Raw genomic sequence first — 19,433 nt, 5'->3', positions numbered from 1 at the left:
GCCCAGGGACCCTATATTGGTTCTGTAGTCCTAGAATATAGCCAAAGAGTAATATAGCCTGGCCACCCCCAGAAAGTTCCAGAGCTCCTTGCAAGAAAGTTAGATGGCTGACTGTGTTCAGCAGGAGAGAGACAGACAGAGACAGAAACTTAGAGAGAGAAACACAAAGAAATGATGAGAGATAAATCTCAAGGCATGATGAGACAGTGGAAATTGGAAGGGAGGGAGGGAGTTATTAAAGAGGAGGAATTCAAAGAGACAAAGAATCTGAAACAGATTGAAAGCTCTACAAAGAAATTTCTGCATGCCTACTTACCCACTTCTTGGGCCACGTAGGTATTTCACTCTTCTGCCCTCAATTTCCATCACTCTACAGCCATCCCATTTTATTTCCTACTGAATGTCACTAACATCCTCAGAAATTCTAGTTCTCCCCCTTACCACACCTCCCTACCACCTTCTAACTCACTGACTCTCACCTCCACCCCAGGACACCTACCCACCGTCTGCCCAAACACATTTTAGCTTACAGCTCAGTTATAGGCGCTCTCGGGGGCTGGCCTCCTGTTGTTTCTTTTCCTGGTCATCCATCTGACCTTGTTTGTTCATGTCCTTATTCTGGTTAAGTTGAGAGCAAATAGCCAGAGTTGGGGCCAGGAAGTCAACTGGCTGGAATGAGTTGTGGGAAAATGTAGAAAGGTCAGAGGACAACAGTGTGAGGGATTGAAGGTTGGACAGCCTGAGAGACAGGCAGAGAGAATTGAGGGGTTTTTGGAGTGTGAATAAGACCCCAAGGACCCATTTGTTGGCTTCCTGTGTGGACTGAACACAACCGAGAACCAGGCATGGTTTTAGGGCTAGAAACTGGGGCCAAAGGACAGAGAAGTTTTACGGAGGTTTGAGAGTTTTACGGAGGTTTGAGAGTTTTACAGAGGTTTGAGAGAAGGAAGCCTTGATTTGGTGCAGGGACAGATGTCTAACAGTGAGAAACTGGGCTGTAGGGATTCTTGCTTGCCATGAAATGACTGACAGAGAGCAAGCTCATACGATATTCACAGGGTACTGGACCAGCTTAGCTGCTGCCCTGTGGTATAGTCATACAAGCGCATATTGGCTTGTTTTCTTTCTTTCCTTCTCATTCTCTGTCTTTTCCTCCTCCTTCATTTCTTTTCTGCCTCTCCAAAGCATAATCTGGATTCAGATTAACCAGGGAGGTTGGAATCATGAATAACTCCTTCCCTGGGTCTCTAGAGCAGCACTGGATGTTACCTCTGGTCACTGGGTAGAATTGGAGGAGGTGGGGCCTCCCCTGGTGGCGCAGCGGTTGAGCGCTGGGCTGAGAAGCTGCCCGCAGCCTCTGCAGAGCCAGTTCGATCCCAGGCCGCTGGGCAAGGGTCCCACATGGTGCAACAGACCTCTCCTGCCATGCCCGCTGCTGCCCTCAGCAGTGTATTTCGTCAGCCTGCCTGTTCTATTCTCTGCTCTGGCTCTGGTGAATCCTCTCACCCTCCCGCACTTCTGACTGTACCCAGTGCTTGTATAAATAAATAAATAAATAAATAAAATCTTATTAAAAAAAAAAGAACTGGAGGAGGGTAGACTGCAGGAGGGTATGGCCAAGGGGTAGGTGAGGATCAGCCTCCATGTTCAAGTGGCATGCCAACTGCTGAGAACTCTGTCAGAGTGGAAACTGGGAGGAGAAGAAAACAAAGCTGGGAGAGGAGCTGGAAAGGCCCCTGGGGTGGGGAGTTCCCTGTTCTATCAGGGGAGGAAGAAAATGAGTCTGGCAGAACAGCTAAGACTTAGCCAAAAGCAAGAGCCTAAAATGGGCATATAGGCCAATAAAGTATGAGCCAAATGACCCCACCTCCGGGCAACTCCTGCCTAAATCCTAGGAGTATGACAGATCTGAATCCAGCTGTTGGGAGGTTAGCCAGTCAGATGACTTAGGGAGACCAGCTTTAAGATATCAACCAAGGATGTTGGAAGTTAGTGATGTTTTAGATTTTTTAACATGATCTGGGAAAAGAGGACCTTCTCTGCCAGACTCAGAGAAAGTTATAGTTGGGTGGACAGGAACTTACCAAGCTCTCACTGGGTTTCAACTGGAAGGTACAGGTGGAGAACGTCCTGTAACCTTTAGGTCTCTGCCTTCCTGCTCAAACATTTCCCAGTGTTTCCACTGAACACTGAACACAGTGTTCAGATCAGGGGGTCTCCCTGATGGTGCAAGGGGTGAAGCACAGCACTATGAAGCTATCCGCAGCCTCTGCAGCACAAGTTCAATTCCGGACAGGCCAAGGAGCAACCCACATGGCGCAGCAGCCCTCTCCTGTCTTGCCCGCTGCTCCCCTCAGCAGTGTATTTCACTCAGTCTGCCTGTTCTGTTCCCCACTCTGTCTCTGTGAATCCTCTCACTGCCCCCCCCGCATCTCTAGCCTGTACCCCAGCTCTTGTATGCATAAATAAATTAAAAAAAAATAGTTAAGATCAGGACAGGAAAGCCCCGCTTTTCCCATGGGGGTCAGCAGGGGCAGGGGGATGGGGAGGAGCGCTACTAGATTCCAGAATTATTGTTCATCCACACTTAGTCCTGAACACTTGGGCCTTCGATTTCTCCAGCACAATAGGATCAAGTTCTTGTGTAAAAACTAAAGGTAAAGTCACAGTCATCACTGCTGCTTCCAGCACAACATTGGGGGACAGAGGTTCTGTTCATGTCCCACCCAGCTGTGCTGAGATCAACATGCCTGTTTCCCCATGTGGTGGAACTAGTCAGTTCTCTGCATTCTCCTCAGTGGCCCTGAAGGACAGAGTTAAGAAAAAGCCAAGAAGCCTCCCTGGTGGTACAAGGGGGTTAAGTCTCAGCACTATGAAGCTGTCAGCAGCCACTGTAGTACGAGTTTGATCCCCAGCCAGGCAGGTGACCCACATGGCGCAGACCTCTCCTGACTTGCCCACTGCGCCCCTCAGCAGTATATTTCAGTCAGTCTGCCTGTTCTGTTCCCCACTCTGTCTCTGGTGAATCCTCTCACCTCCTGCACCTCTGGCCTGTACCCCAGTTCTTGTATGCATAAATAAATAAAATAATTTTTTTTTTTAAAGAAGAAACCCATGTACCTGACTGGAATAAAGAAAGATGTAGGGAAGTGGAGAAGGAGTCAGTTTTCTCTGCCCCTAATCCTGAATTTTAGATGCCACGTATCCCAGTGTCCTTGGGTTGTGTGAGCCGTGAGGAAAGATGAAAAACGAATGCCTCTTCCTAGGGTTCAGGAATGAAAACATTCCCAGGCTCAAGTGTGCCTGGGAAAAGCTCCTTGACTCCCCAACCCAGGTCACAGCCCCACCGCAGTGTGTCCGAGAACCTGAGCTCTGCTGCCCTCCAGTGGCCTCCGGCGAAAAGCCTCCCTATCACGGGGATCTGTGCTCTTCACCCGGCAAGTCCGGGGGCGCCCCGAGAATAAACCCAGCACACGTTTTGGAAATGAGAGCCGGGTCACCTTGACAGTCGGGGGAATAGGTGGGACCAGAACCAAGTCACCTGACTCTCACGTCACGACAGTCTACGTCCATTGCCTCCCCGTCTCTCCGTTGTTTCCTCCCTGGGGAGATCAATAGGAATTAGAACCTCCCCACCTCGCAGAGAGGCCCCCGCACCTTCCCACGTCAGCCCGCGGCTTAGGACAGCGGTCCTTCTGGGGACTGGCCGTCCCCACAGTTAACAATCTCTCAGGATTTGTATGTGGCTCGAGCAGCTCCTGTCTCCATGGTGACGCTGATTCCGGTAGCCACCCAGGTCTCCATTCTCCGGTTACACTGCGAATCCGGTGGTTGCCCAGGTGTCCCATCTCCATGGTGATCGGTACTTTGCGACCTTGCGTTTGCGGCGGTCGCGCTGCTGCAGAGGTTGCTGCGCGACCGCGGAGCTAAGCCGGGGGCCTGGGCTTAGGGCGGGGCCGTTCGGAGGTGGCACCTGGAGGCCCAGGTCTGGGAGCTCGGGTCGCCGCCCCACGGCCCGCCTTCCTGGGCCATGGCTGGGGTCCGGGGGTGGACCTGGAGGCCGGTGGCCCAGGATGCGCTGCTGGCGCGGGCCTTCCATTCGTGCACCGAACTGCGGGAGCGCTTTTATCTGGTGGGGGGGCTCCTGGAGGGAGGAGCCAGGGAGCCCAGCAGCGACACGGTGGTCTTCGACCCGGCGGGGGGGCAGGTTGTGCGGGTGGGAACTCCGGGGGCGCCGGGGCGCAGCCACCACGAGGCGGTACCCGTCGGTGGCCGCTGGCTCTGCGTGGTGGGCGGCTGGGATGGGGCGCGCCGCCTGGCCACAGTGGTCGCCCTGGACACCGAGCGTGGGGTATGGGAAGATTGGACCGCTGCCCCTGGCAATTGCCCTCCGGCTGGCCTCAGCAGCCACACCTGCACCCGCCTGTCAGACAGAGAGCTGCGCGTGGCGGGCCGGGAGGGCGGGACCCGCACGCAGCGTCACTACGGAAGCGTCTACACGCTCAGGCTGGATCCCAGCGCCCGCACATATTGGTATGGCTCCCCCATCCCAAAACTCGCCTGCTGTTCATCTACCCTTCATCTGGAAAAGCAGAGGCCGAACAGCTTAACTTTATGTATCCACATCCTCAGCCGGCCCCTCCCCCCTTCCCCCATCTGCCAGGTCTAGGATAGTAAACCCTCAGGTCTGGGATAGCATCACCCTCCCTCTCTGTATACCGCCCTGTCCTTTCCATACTTAGCAAGAAGGCTGGGGAAACAAGTCTTGCAGAAAACCCGACTCAAGCTTGATTTCTGCATGTCACAGCTATAAGGAAGAAGGCTTCCACACAGCCTCCCGTTCAGGTCACTGCGCTGCCCTGCTCCAAACTCCAGGGCCCCACCCTGGCCACCAACTGTTGCTCTTTGGGGGGTGCAACTCAGCGGAATCAGAAGTAGCTGGCCACTGGAGTCGTGGAAAGATTAAGGTAGTGTCTACTCATAGCTGGCTCAGGACAAAAGGGGCTGCAATTGCAATGCCCAAACCCTTCCAAACAGTCCCTTCTTTCTCCCCCAAGGAGGAAACACCTGCTGCCCCCCATCTGATGGAACAGCTTTCGAGGCTTGTGAGCAGTGGGCAGGGGTCGCAGCAGGGGCCTCGGGGCCTCCGGCATCACTCATGTTCTGTGGTGGGGCCCTTTGCTGTGCTGTTTGGTGGAGAAACTCTGACCAGAGCTAGAGACAGTGTCTGCAATGACCTCTACGTCTATGATACCCGTGAGAGCCAGCCTCATGGTAGAGGGGAACGTGGGAAGATGGGAGAACCCGAGGACTATAGAAATAAAGAGGGCAGAATGATGGGGTAGGGAAGAGGAAGAATTAGTAGACAAGAGTTAAAGGAGTACGAAAAACATCACATTTCAAAGAGGCCCATAAATCGAGGAGAAAAAAATAGACAAGACTTTGGTCTTAAGAGTCCCATTGGTTCCAAGGTGCTATTGTCTCAGTCACCACCCTTCCTTACTCAACAGGCCAGTCTCCTTTTCTGTGGTTCCACTTCCCCTGTGCAGATCGCCACCTGAAACGCATGGGCCACCGGACCTGTCTTTGGAATGATCAACTTTACCTCGTTGGCGGTATTGGTGAGGATGGCAGGACAAGCTGTCCACAGGTGTGCACCCTGGACTTCTTTATTTAAAGAGTAGTGCCGAGATACACCACCAAACTCCTGGCTAAGTTTTTTTTTCCCTTCAAGCCTCTGTTTGGTTGCAGACTCATAGCATTACCACCAAAGCTATCTGTCTCAGTTTTAACGCTCATTAAATGTCAATCTGCACTTCACTATTTGTCTTTGAATCTTTTTTTGGAAGAGGGCAGTAAGTCTCCCTTTTTTACAAGAGAAAGGATAAAATATGAAACCTACTCTGACACTGTGAGTCATTAACCTGACGGCAAACCAACCCACAGCTCACATGCACTTTCATGCCCCACACAAATCCCACCTCTAATACTGTGAGAATGCGTCAGGCTAGAGCTAAGTGTTCTGACCAAAACATTTACTTAACAAAAAAATATTACAATAGCAGAGAAAATAATAATAATAACAATAAGAGAAATTAGAAGACATGGAATCTGGGTAGAAAAAAACACAAAGGTCTTGGTCCCTAGGAGACCAAGACTCCAGCCGAGCTGGCCTTAGCCCCAGCCCCATCTGAGTTTTCCTTGGCTGCTGGCTTCTCATCTTCCCCCATGAGACGAATGTTGTGCTTTTCCCGGAATTCGTTTAGTTCTTTTCCCTTGGCCTGAAGCTGCTGTGTCAGTGTCTCAATGATCTTCTGTATCTAAAAGGCAAACAATAGGATTATATAAGGATTTCAGGAATCCCTTCACAATCTGCTAGGGAGGTAGAGGAGAGATGATACTCTAACCTCGTCTTATCCCAAATATTAGAGCGCAGACACTGAAATGCTTTCTTCCCCAAACACAATGCACACAAAAAAATAAACTTTAATGCACAAAAAAAAAAAAATCACCCGGACTGCCTTTTTTTTTTAAAGATTTATTTATTTATTCATTCATTCATTCATTCATTCATTCATTCATTCATTCAAGAACCAGGGCACAGGCCAGATCTGCGGGAGGGTGAGAGGATTCACCAGAGACAGAGTGGGGAACAGAACAGGCAGACTGAGGAAATACACTGCTGAGGGGAGCAGCGGGTGAGACAGGAGAAGTATGCCCTGTCATGTGGGACCCTCATCAGCTGGCTGGGATTGAAGCCATGCTGCAGAGGCTGCGGACAGCTTCACAGCATTGCACTCAACTGCCTGCGCCACCAGGGGAGGCCCTGGACTGCTTATTTTTAAAATGTAACTTTATGAGTCCCACCCCCAAAGATCTGAATCGGTGTTCCAATAAGATGCATTTTAAATTAATTCTCCAGGGGCCTCCCTGGTAGCACAAGGGGTTAAGCACTGTACCATGAAGCAATCCGAAGCCTCTGCAGCATGAGTTCAATCCCCGCCGGCCAGGGAGCAACCCACATGGTGAAGCAGACCTCTCTCCTGTCTCGCCCGCTGCTCCCCTCAGCAGTGTATTTCAGTTAGTCTGCCTGTTCTGTTCCCCACTCTGTTTCTGGTGAATCCTCTCACCCCCTGCATCTCTGGCCTATGCCCAACTCTTGTATGCATAAATAAATAAATATTTTTTTAAAAAATTAATTCTCCAGGTGATCTGGATGCAGGTTTCCATGGACTACACCACTCTAGCCGCCTCTCCTCCCCCAACTCAGCCAGGTCAAAGAGTCTGTGAAGAAAAGCACGCAGTCTTTTTTCCCTGTCTTAGGAGTTAGACTTAGCACAGAGCTAGGCTAACAGCCCATTTATGCTGTCTCCAGCACAATTCCTCAGACCCCGGCCTCTCCTTCCTTCTTTCCTCTCTTGGCTATCCAGTGTCTCTACGTGGGGACTCTTGCTCACCTGCTCTTTATTGTTCTCCAAGGCAGGCAATACCTCTTTGACAGTCCGCTCCACCAGCACTCCTCCAACCATGCGGTAGCATTTGCGGGTTTCATCCACCTCTTTCAGTGTATCAATCACCAGGCTGCAGAAGGACCAGGTAGGATCTGAGAACTCATTTCCCTGATAGCAACCCTCACAAATGGCCCACCTGACTCTCCCAGAATTTGCTTTTCCCCAGCTCCTTACCTGTGCTCATTCAGCTCCATCTCCAGCTCAGCTGCTTTGGATGCCAGGCCCCGCTGTTCCTGTCGAAGGCGGTTGAAGCCAGCAATTACCTAAGATGCAAAAGAGGTAAGAAGTGAGAAAGGAGATAGTGGAAATGGCAGAGGGTCAAATACCACTGGATGGCAGGTCTTACAAGGTGGCAGCAATGGAACCCCTACTTTGGAAAAGGAGTATAGCACAAGTTTGTATTTTCGCACTTAAGTCTGTCTGGAATTTCGCCAAACACTCACCAAATGCTACTATTAGTGAGATATTTGCTAGGCCATCTTGTGGCTCACAGCTTGAAGAACAGGCATTTATGGTATAGTAAGTCCTCAAACTTGGTCATTAAGTTCTTGAAAACTGTGACTGTAGGGCCTCCCTGGTGGTGCAAGGGGTTAAGCACCGCACTGTGAAGCAATCCACAGCCTCTGCAGCATGAGTTTGATCCCCAGCCGGCCAGGAAGCTACCCACATGGCAAAGCAGACCTCTCCTGTCTCGCCCGCTGCTCCCCTCAGCAGTGTATTTCAGTCAGTCTGCCTGTTCTGTTCCCTGCTCTGTCTCTTGTGAATCCTCTCACCGTCCCCCTCTCCCCCACGCATCTCTGACCTGTACCCCAGCTCTTGTATGCATAAATAAATCTTTAAAAAAAAAAAACTGTAATTTTAAGTAAAATAACATGGAACAGAACCAATTTCACCATCAGCTAAATAAATAAGAGTTAAGTTCTACAACATATTTTTGATCACAAGAACAGTATCAAACCTCTAAATCAAGACCCAAAACACTTCTAATATTCAACAAAAATTTACCTTCATTCATTCATTTTCTAACCCTCTCTGAGACTATCCTGGTAGGTCATGGTACGCGGCAAGACCCAACACTGAAAAGATGCCCTTCCATCACAGGGCACACTAACACACACCCCACACACCTCCAACTGGGACAACTGAAATGTCAATGAACCTCATGTGCACATCTTTGGAATATGGAGGAAACCTGAGTCCCGAGAGAAAACCCAGAGAGACAATATACTCACACAGAGAGTGAGTATACTTGTTTTTTCTTATCAATATAATAAAATGACATGATTCAAGGCCTACAGTATATGGGGTGGCAGTGGAAAGCTACTGGAGCCCAAGGAGGGGACTCAGACCTGCATGTAAGGAGAGCTGTCAGGAAAGGATTTTTTAATGAGTAACCTGTTTGGGTCTGCCCAGCAGTTCGCCCATTGGGGAATTAGCCCAGTGAAGCTCTTGCAGGACTTCTCATCACAGGACACTTGCTACCTGACCTCAGGGGCAGCAACCTATTCTGTACTAATCTCTCTACAGAACTGAATGTGAGGCAGAGATGAACAGGTACTTAGATAGTTGGAACTAAGACACCATCCTACAGAGATGGTCCTCTATTCCTATTCCTGAAATCCCCAAAGTGAGAAAGCGGTTCTGTTGTTCTTGAACTTTGTATGTGTGCCATAGTTATTTAACCTTTCTTTTCATTTTGTTCAAGTCTGTGAACTATCCATTATTCTTCTAAATACTCTTAAAAAAAACTGGCAAGAGTCCATTTCAGTGTATAAACCCAAACTGACATAGGCCTGAGAAACAAACCTCGCCTGAAGGATGAAAATTGGAGAGGGAAGAAGAGGGAGCAAAGAGACACAAGAAATGACATCTGTAAAGGCCCAGAGAAGTGACTGCTATCAGAGCCTATTCCCTAGAAACTGAGTAGAAAATGAAAACCTAACTGGGCACTATATCACTACCATCACTTCCTATACAGGATTCTAAAGGCTGTGTTTGGTAATGAGGAAAGAAATAGAAGGGAAAGGTTTAGAGGGAAAAAAGGCAAACACATGGGCTCAGAGGCAAAAGGCCAGGTTTCAGGTTTTGTCTTTAACATACTGGTACTCAGTTTCACTAGGCTGTTAAGTCTATGGTTCTCAAACCTAGATGTGTACAAGAGACAGGACAGCATTTAAAAAACATGGATAGTGGAGGCATGGAACAATTACACAATCACTGAGGTGAAGCCTGAGCTTCAATATTTCTAGAAAGATCTCCCATGGAATTCTAACACACAGCCAGAACTGAGAACCATAGGGTTAATCTCTTTGAGGCTTAGTTTTCTCACCTGTGAAAACAGATAATGATACCCACTTCATCGGGCTGTTGACTCATGTGAATTAATTAGCGTGAACCAGCTCTGTAAGTAAAGTACATTAATTACTATCACAACTTTCTTTCCAAACCCAAAGTGCCCCTTGGACCCACCTGGTCAGCTGAGAGCAGTGGGCCCATCCATTCACACCATTGCCAGATCTCTCACTGTCATTTACATCATGCCCAGTCTCACTACCAGCCACACCTAGTCACCCTATTTTGACAGAGGTCCCTGGTCTCCAGCATTCTCTGCAAAGTTTGTATCCAGCTGACTATAACAACCCCCTCCCTTCTAGGGAACCCAATAGGACATGAATCAATCTGACTAGCAACATGTCTCCTTCTCTCATCCATCATCTTTTCATCTCCAATTATGACATCTACTCAGTTCAATTAATGCCTTGGAAATCTAACTCATCTATAGGCTGTTTTCCTCTACTTACATTGCCTATACCCAAACTATTGCTTTTATAGTTTGCTTTTTCTCCATTTTCAATGTTTCAGATCAAAATAATTTCATCTCAGAAAATTCCATAACTAAACCAGGTTCTAGATGTTTTCCTGGCACCCACCATCACCATGGCCTACTTTTCTGTAAAAAGATCAGTGAAAATTTGGGTCCAAAACTTCTGTGGCCTGAACTTTTTTTTTTTAAAGATTTATTTATTTATGCATACAAGAACTGGGGTACAGGCTGGAAGTGCGGGGAGTGAAAGGATTCACCAGAGACATAGTGGAGAAGAGAACAGGCAGATCTACTAAAATACACTGCTGAGGGGAGCAGCAGGTGAGACAGAAGAGGTCTGCTGCGCCATGTGGGTCACGTCCCTGGCTGGGGATCAAACTAGTGCTGCAGTAGCTGCAAATTGCTTCATAGAGCTGAGATTTAACCCCTTGCGCCACCAGGGAGGCCCCCAAACAGATTTTTTTTTACATCCAACTTTTCTTCAAACATTCTTGCTAATTAAGAACTCCTATTTCCTCTTGATCCAGCCTATGAACTTGTAATCAAATACCAAAATAAAATAAAATTATTTAAATGTGAGTTATCCAGTTATTATGAAAAATTTTGAGGCTTAGTAGTAACACTACTTTTCCAATAGTCTCCTCCCTCATGGCTAGACTTAAATTCCCTTCCTTTCCCTTCTCTTTAATCCCTGTTCTAAAGTTGTCTAGAGTACATAGAGTTGGCCAGGTCAGTACTGATTCCCTCAACCGTATTACATCACCATCTTACATTGTAAGCATCTTATATATTAGGTCCTGAAAACTTATAACTGCAAGTTTGTAGCCTTTGTCCACCTTCATTCACTACCACCTACCCTTGCAAGCAACCACCAAATCTATTCTGTTTCTGAGTCTGCCTTTTTTTTTTTAGAATCCACATATAAGTGAGGTTATACAATACTTTCTTTACCTTACTTTCACTTAATACAATGTCCTCAAGTTCATCCACATTGCCACAGATGGCAGGATTTTCTTCTTTTTTGACTGAGTAATATTCCAGTGTGTATGTGTATGTCTGTCTGTCTACCTATCACATTCTCTACGGACTCACCCGCAGGTGAACGGTTTTCTTACTTTTAGGGTCTGTATAATATTTACACCCTATCAATAGATTAAAAAACTATCTAACTTTCCTCTGTTGTTGGAACAGTTAGACAAACAATGTTTCCAATTTTTCTGTAATAAATAGCATTGATTTTAAATCTGGGAAAACAGTACAAAAATTTTAGTCATTTTAACTCATATTCCCCAAAACGAATTAACAAGCCAAGGTGGGGTTAATATTATTATCTCTTCTATTGCATGCTGCTGTAATACTTTCAAAGATCTGATAGATGAATTTACCCTACTGGTAATGTCATAACTGTAACTGTTTCCCACAGCCCTCATGGTAACTTTTATTATTTTTGTTAATTTAATAATTTTTTTAAAGATTTATTTATTTATGCATACAAGAGCTGGGGTACAGGCCAGAGGCACGAGGGGTGAGAGGATTCACCAGAGACAGCGTGGGGAACAGAACAGGCAGAGTGACTGAAGTACACTGCTGAGGGGAGCAGCGGGCAAGGCAGGAGAGGTCTGCTGCGCCATGTGGGTTGCTCCCTGGCTGGCCGGGAATCGAACTCGTGCTGCAGTGGCTGAGGATAGCTTCACAGTTTGCATCTTAACCACCGCCAGAGAGGCCCTAATTTAATAATTTTTAAAACTGGAAGATATCTTAACTCCAGATATTGTGTCATCACTCTTGACCCACTATCAAATCCAATTGGTCTCTAAGTCACATCTATTGCTAATAACCTGAACTCCAGACACTTCTTATCTATCCTCTCTCAGGTGCACTTTGAAGCCTCCCAGCTGCTTCCATACTGCCTCCAGATCTGCCCCTCTTCAATCCATGCCCACACTGCAGTGCAGGTGACCTAAAAGTTAAACCTAAACTTTTTACTTCTATGCCTAAACCTTCAAGGATCCCCAATGCTCATTAAATAAAATTCAAACAATGCAAATGGGGGAAAAAAATTCCTGAAAGACTTGGTCCCCGCCAACCTCTCCCAGTCAGTCCCTCCCTCCATAAACCCGCTGAATTCCCCTAGTCATCTGCTTTCAGTCATCCATATACAATCTTCACCCTATCTGGTAGACTTTCCCAAACCCCTGTCATTCCATTTTTCTCTGACTAACACTAATTCTCTCTCCACATTTCAACTTAAGATTCTAGGAAGCAATCCAGGTCATCCTCTGCTCCCTTCTATGTACTCACATATAAATGCCTATCAACTTCTTAATTTTTTTAACATAAAATCATTTCTATTTATGCTGTGTTCCTTATATCCTACCATGCAGTCTGCCTTCTAATCTTTATTGTTATTTACTTTGAAAAATTTAAATGTGCAAATGCAACCTCTTTTTTGAATACCAGTTTCTTTCAATTCTACAAAACTTTGCCCTCTTTCCAGTTTGCATAGTAGAGACACTACTTACTACATGCCAGACACTGTTGAAAGACCATCTCATTTTATTTTATTTTTTTCTACAGATTTATTTATTTATGCATACAAGAACTGGGGTACAGGCCAGAGGTGTGGTAGGTGAGAGGATTCACCAGAGACAGAGTGGGGAGCAGAACAGGCAGAATGGCTGACATACACTGCCAAGGGGAGCAGAGGGCGAGTCAGGAGAGGTCTGTGACACCATGTGGGTCACCTCCCTAGCTGGGGATTGAACTCGTGCTGCAGTGGCTGCGGATAGCTTCATAGTGCTGTGTCTTAACCCCTTGCGCCACCAGGGAGGCCATCGATTTATTTTAAAACAACCAATTACAAAAAAAGTATCTTTATTTTATAGCTCAGGAAAGCAAGGCCAGTAGTGTGTATAATGGGGGGGGGGGGTTTGTTTCAAGTAACATGGAGAACTAACATTCGACCTCTGAACTCAAAAACACTTCTTTTTCCTCTTCTAGGATAGTTTCTAGAGGCTTTCAGATGATCCACCATCTGACGCATCGTCCTACAATACAGGTGTTAACAAAACCAGGCTGTTTCAAACCCCTGGTAAGAGAAGAAGATTGGGAAAACACTAAAATATGGATGTGATGTGTGCCCAGATCAACTTTTTGTGCTGTGAGACCTGAAGTTCTTATAAAGCTAAAACATAAAAATATGTCAACAGGGCCTATAGTGGCTCCATGTGTGCTAAATGTGTCTGTGACAGAATCAAGCTTGCTTTTATTGAGCAGCAGAAAATCATGTGAAATGTGCTGAAGGAACAAGCAGAAAATCAGAAAGCTAAAAATAATTTTTTTAGCAATAGAAATATCTAAAGAAAAAATCAAAACAGTGAATTGCAGAACTGCTAGCCATGTTTTTCAAACTCTAGACTTTATTTTCCATTAATTTAATATCCCTGGCTTATCATTATCTTTTTTTTAAGGTGTATGTATGTATGTATGTATGTATGTATGTATGTATGTATAGAAGAACTGGGGTCTAGGCCAGAGGTACAGAGGGTGAGAGGATTCACCAGAGACAGACTGGGGAGCAGAACAGGGGAGCTACTGAAATTCACTGCTGAGGGAAGCAGCAGGCAAGACAGGATAGGTCTACTGAGCCCTGTGGGTTAGCTCCCTGGCTGGGATCAAACTCACGCCAACTCATGCTGAAGTGGCTGGAGACAGCTTGATAGAGCTGAGACTTTAACCCCTGCGCCAAGGAGGCCCTTCATCAAAAAATTTTAAGACAACTGTATATTCATTCCCTCCACCTCACCTCACTTGCACTTCCAACACATTTTAAATTGCCTCCTAATCATCTTCTGTCTATATCAGTTATTAAACTATTCTCTCAAAGATCATGAATGTCTCCTACCTAACTGTATAATCCAATGATGTTCTCATCTTTATTCTGCTTGTTGGAATGTTCTTCTTTTAAGTGGCAACATGATATGGTGGAAGAGCCCAAAATCTTTCTGACATGAGCGCAAATCCTAATTTGCCATTTACTTGGTATATGACCAAGTTACCTAATTTCTCTTGGTTTCCTCATTTATAAAATTGAGCTAACATACTATATGGCAGGGCTTCTCAACTTCCGCACTACTGATAGTTTGGGTCAAATAATTTCTTGTTGCGTGGAGCTGTGCAGTGCACTGCAGGGTGCTTAGCAACATCCCTGGCTTCTGCCTTCTACATGTGACAACCAAAAATGTCTCTAAGGGGGCAAAATTATGCCAGCTAGAGAAATGTTGCCATCAGTTAACAATAAGAACTAAACTGAGATTTTATCTCATGCCTGATACAATGCAGGCCTTCTACTCTCCTTCAGATTCCAGGGCCCTGCATTTCTCCACATCTCTCAACCCTCCTTCTCAAAATTCTTGTTCTCACCCCTACAACAGAGACAGGATCTAAGATCTGTTCATAGCACTCATTTTATTACCTATATTATTTTAATTAGTATACTTAGTTACTTCTATGGTTTCAACAATCATCTTTGTTCTAACTGCCTGCAAACAAAGTTTCTCAGAAATCTAGACCCATGTCTCCAAGCTAGAGGAAAGAGCTTTGGAGTGAGATAGAAAGTCCAACCATGAGAAAGTTTCTTTTTTTGAAAAAAAGATTTATTTGTATTTATTTATGCATATAAGAACTGGGATCTGGGGCGGGAGGGGGGGGAGGATGGGGGGGGCAGGTGGCGGTGAGAGGATTCACCAGAGACAGAGTGGGAAGCAGAACAGGCAGATCTACTGAATTACACTGCTGAGAGAGCAGTAGGTGAGACAGGAGAGGCCTGCTATGCCATGCGGGTCAACTCCCTGGCCAGGGATGGAACTCAACTTGCAGTGGCAGGCCATAGGCTAAGACTTTACTTTCTGTGCCACCAGGGATGCCCAAGAAAGTTACTTTTTTGAATCTAAGTTTCTATACCAATAAAAGGAAGATCTGTCTCATAGGATGTTGGGAAGATTAACAACATCAAGGACTTAAAACAATATCCAGCATGTAACAGATTATCAATAGTAGCTGCAATTACCATAGAAAGTCTCCACCTAAATGTCCAATGGAAACCCTCCAATTCAGGTCATACAAAGCTGAAGTAATCATCCTTTACCTGTTTAAAACTGTTCCTTTCCATATGTCTCCTTTTTCCTAATGACTCTGGGCAGGAAACCCTTGTTTCATCTTTGAACACACCCTTATCCCATTAGTTGCCAAAAATACTGCATGTACCTCAGCAGTTTTCTTAAGCTTACTGACATCACCCTAATTCAGGCCTTTATTACCTCTTGCCTGTACTACTACAGTAGTTTTTTAAATTTCTGTACTCCCAAAATTCACCCTATATACTGCATATTTAATTTTCATAACGCTTAGATGAAACAAAGATTTTCATGACATATTATTAGGTTTAAAAAGCAGATTATAAAACAGTGCACTGTATAATACTAGTTTTATAAATTATGTAAGTATGTAAAATACACATGCCCTCCCTTTTTATTATTTTTTTAAATTTTTTTTTTGCCCTCCCTTTTTAGATACACCAATACACAAAGACATAAAGGAGGGGGGAAATACTCCAAAGGAAACACTCCAAAATGGTAATAATAATTATCTCTGGCTAGTTGGATCATGGATAATTTATTTTTATATTGTACTTTTTCCTTTGTTTTCTACATTTTCTACAATGAACATTTTATGTAATAGAAAAAAACAACAGTATAAGATATAACCTTCTGACTCCCTCATATAAAAAGTCCCAAATTCTTTGCCATACAAAGGTTAAGTTTGCTGTAACCACATCTTTTTAACTTATACTTCATGATTAAGCAAAACCAGTCACTACATGTCACATTGCTTTATGCTTTACCTAGCTCTTGACTCTTCTTAACTCTACTCCCTATATTCTATTTCCATGGTCACCTATACAAATCTATCCAATCCTTCAGGTTTAGCTCAAGTATCTCTAAGATGGTCATCGTATAAGTGGAAAAAATATGTCAGATTCTCAATTAAAAGCCCTGTGTGCTCTTCTAATTACTGACTTTGGGTAAGTTAACTAAAGTCTCTAAAGTTCAAATGTTCTTATCTCTAAAGGAAAGATAATACAACTTACTTCAAAAGGTAGTAATTAAATAACAGAAGATTAAACAAGTAACTAGCACAACGCATCATTTGCTTCCATCTTGTTTACAAGGAACATAGGTAACTCAAATTTGCAGGAGTGGTAAATCTTACCTTATTTTTTGCCTTATATTCTCTCTAGAACACAAAGGCCTAAGAATGTTGAGCATGGAACAACCTCAGAACTCAATTATCACAATTCTTCAGTATGTTTTGAGGCCTTTCTTTCTCTACTACCCCTTATTGGTCCCACCCTTGTTTTGCTTCATTTTCCACTTTCTGTACAAACCCTAGATGGCGTCATCCAAAATCTTGGCTTTGTCTACCATCCTAAAACTCCTAATTCTCTAATCTATATCTCCAACTCAAATTTCTTTTTTTTTTAAAAAAAGGTTTATTTATTTATGCATACAAGAGCTGGGGTGCAGACCAGAGATGCCGGGGGAGAAAGGGAGAGGTGAGAGGATTCACCAGAGACAGAGTGGGGCACAGAACAGGCAGATCTGGGCCTCCTCAGTGGCACAGCAGTTGAACGCTGGGTTGTAAAGCTGCCCGCAGCCTTTGCAGCGCTGGTTTGATCCCTGGCCACCGGGCAAGTGTCCCACATGGCGCGCAGACCTCTCCTGCCATGCCCGCTGCTCCCCTCAGCATTGTATTTCGTTAGTCTGCCTGTTCTGTTCTCCGCTCTGGCTCTGGTGAATTCTCTCACCCTCCCGCACTTCTGACTATACCCAGTACTTGTATAAATTAATTAATTAAAAAAAAAAAAGAAGAGGAGGCAGATCTACTGAAATACACTGCTGAGGGGAGCAGTGGGTGAGTAGGCAAGACAGGAGAGGTCTGCTGTGACATGTGGGTCACCTCCCTGGCCGGGAATCAAACTTGTGCTGCTGCAGTGGCTGCAGATAGCTTCATCGTACTGAGACTTAACCCCCTGTGTGTCCAGGGAAGCCCTCCAACTCAAATTTCTTTCTGTAATTCGAGATCTGTAACTCAAACGGACTAATAAAATGTCCCACAGGAAACCCAAACTCAAAATCCTAAAATTTATCCCCCACCCTTCCCCAGCTTGTCCCTCTTCCTATATTCCCTGTGGTGCCAGCCATCACTTAGAGACATTCTGGATTCCTCTTTAATTTCCCTCTCTGCACATTCAAGTCTTGCGATCTATACCAAACTTTAAGTCCTCCTGCATCCCAAACATGTCCAAGCAGCTTCATCTCTTAGTGTTTTTAAACACATCATTTCTTCTATTTAGAAAATTCCCCACTTCCTTCTTTGACTAACTTGACTAACTTCTATATCCTTTAGAATTAAGCTGAAGAATTATCTTTCCTAGGAAACAAAATAAATAGCATTTATTAAACATGTACAATATTTCATTGTGTAAAACACCTGACACTACCATCATGCCTAATAACCAAAACACAGCCATAACATAGGTACCACTACACTAATACAGGAGGGGAAGGCCAATAGACGTAACTCATGGGAGGTCATCTATAGATAGGAAATAGAAGAATGGTGATTCAAAGCCAGGTTTGTAGGCCCCAGTGCACAATCCTACGCTCTTTACCAGCCCACTACACGGAGGCTTCCCTTCCCTTTCCCAAATCCCATAACCTTCTGCTTAGTTAGGGTCCCTCCTCTAGCTGCTATAAAGAGGTTGTGAAAAACAATATTAATCTTATAGTTTGGTCTTTTCTCAAATCTGTCTGGGAGTCTGTGAGCTAACCTGAAAACAAGGTCTATTTCATTTATCTATTTCCCTTCACCCAGCAGAGATCCTGGCACTGATGCTTAAAAAAGTATTAGGCTTGTTCTCTCTTCCCTTTTTTGCCCTTAAATCAGGAACTATCTCGTCCCCCTACCCAAAATTCCATAGAATTTTATACCTCTTAGGACAGTTATCTTCTGTCCCATATTAGCATTTTATATGTTTTATTTCCCTCACCTGACTATGAGTATGATCTCCTTGAGGGTAAGGGCAGTTTTTTTCCTTTAATTATGCAGATTCTTTCGCCTGTGGTAACCATTTAACTGGTAATTGATAAACGAGCATGTTTAAAAGAGATCCTGTTTAACTATGTTTTCCTTTCTATTACATAGATTTCTTCTCATCCCCATTAAACACTGGCCCCGCTACTAACAAGCCATGGTTCCCCAGCCACAAGGGGTTTTATGATTAATTTATCAACATTCCCCGGTGCCAGGCGCTGGGGGAAATGCAAATTCGAATTACAAAGGGGTTCCCGGTCTGTGAAAAGATTCAATCTAATGACGACTCCCGAATCAAATACGATGCAACACTAGACTGTTCGAGTATGTGAGTCACGTGGCTCTGCAGAGTGACGGCAATTGTCAACGTGGTTTCAGGGTCACGAAAGAGACCCCACGAACAGTCGCTGATTAATCCCCTGGGCTCAGGTAGAACCGCCTCGCCCGGTCATTTCCCATGTGAGAGTGCGGAACAGGAAAGTGACCATCCGATTCCCCTCAGATCTAAGCATAACCCCGGCCCCCATATCGAACTTCCCTCCTCCTTCTCAATTCGGGCCTCCCCTGGGGGTCTCGCACCTAGGGCTACCCGCAGTACCCCACATACAGAGTTCCCATCCAACGGGACCCGCACTTCGGTTTCCCTGCCCCCACCCCTGCACCTGAGGGGTCGCGGCCACCAACCATCGCCCACCAGCACCGGGGCCCAGTGAGGCTCTCCCGGACCCTCCCTCTCGGGGTGGCCACGCAGCGCGGGACTGCAGGGCAGACCCGAGCAGCCGCAGGCGCGCCCTCCTCCCGCACACCGACCCCGATCCGCCGGAGCCGCCTCCCGGCCTACCTGCTCCGCCGACACCGCCCCCTTCCCCGCGCCGCTGCCGCTGCTCTTGCCGGCGCGCCCGCTGCCGTCCGCCATCTTCGCCGCCCGTGGTTTCCGGTAGCAG

At 45.8% G+C, this 19,433-nt stretch overlaps 2 protein-coding genes across 2 annotated transcripts; one reads left to right on the top strand and one right to left on the bottom strand.

The window, feature by feature from the left end:
* Positions 1–4,030: 4,030 nt before the first annotated feature.
* Positions 4,031–5,810, top strand: KLHDC9 (kelch domain containing 9). Its single transcript, XM_037508014.1, has 4 exons — positions 4,031–4,533; positions 4,808–4,967; positions 5,058–5,256; positions 5,511–5,810. The coding sequence occupies exons 1-4, from the start codon at positions 4,031–4,033 to the stop codon at positions 5,675–5,677; spliced, it is 1,029 nt and encodes a 342-aa protein (XP_037363911.1). The 3' UTR covers positions 5,678–5,810.
* A 210-nt stretch (positions 5,811–6,020) lies between these two features.
* Positions 6,021–19,425, bottom strand: PFDN2 (prefoldin subunit 2). The gene is made up of 4 exons (XM_037506649.2): positions 19,331–19,425; positions 7,686–7,774; positions 7,458–7,581; positions 6,021–6,320 (listed from the first exon to the last, which is right to left on the bottom strand). Exons 1-4 carry the CDS (start codon positions 19,403–19,405, stop codon positions 6,144–6,146), a joined length of 465 nt encoding a protein of 154 aa, XP_037362546.1. The 5' UTR covers positions 19,406–19,425; the 3' UTR covers positions 6,021–6,143.
* Positions 19,426–19,433: the final 8 nt, after the last annotated feature.

This window comes from Talpa occidentalis, unplaced genomic scaffold, assembly GCF_014898055.3.
Source record: "Talpa occidentalis isolate TD23 unplaced genomic scaffold, MPIMG_talOcc4v2.1 talOcc4.12, whole genome shotgun sequence".
NCBI classification, from domain to species: domain Eukaryota; kingdom Metazoa; phylum Chordata; class Mammalia; order Eulipotyphla; family Talpidae; genus Talpa; species Talpa occidentalis.
The sequence above is the reverse complement of the archived record's forward strand: the minus strand, read 5'-3'. Positions and strand labels throughout refer to the sequence as shown.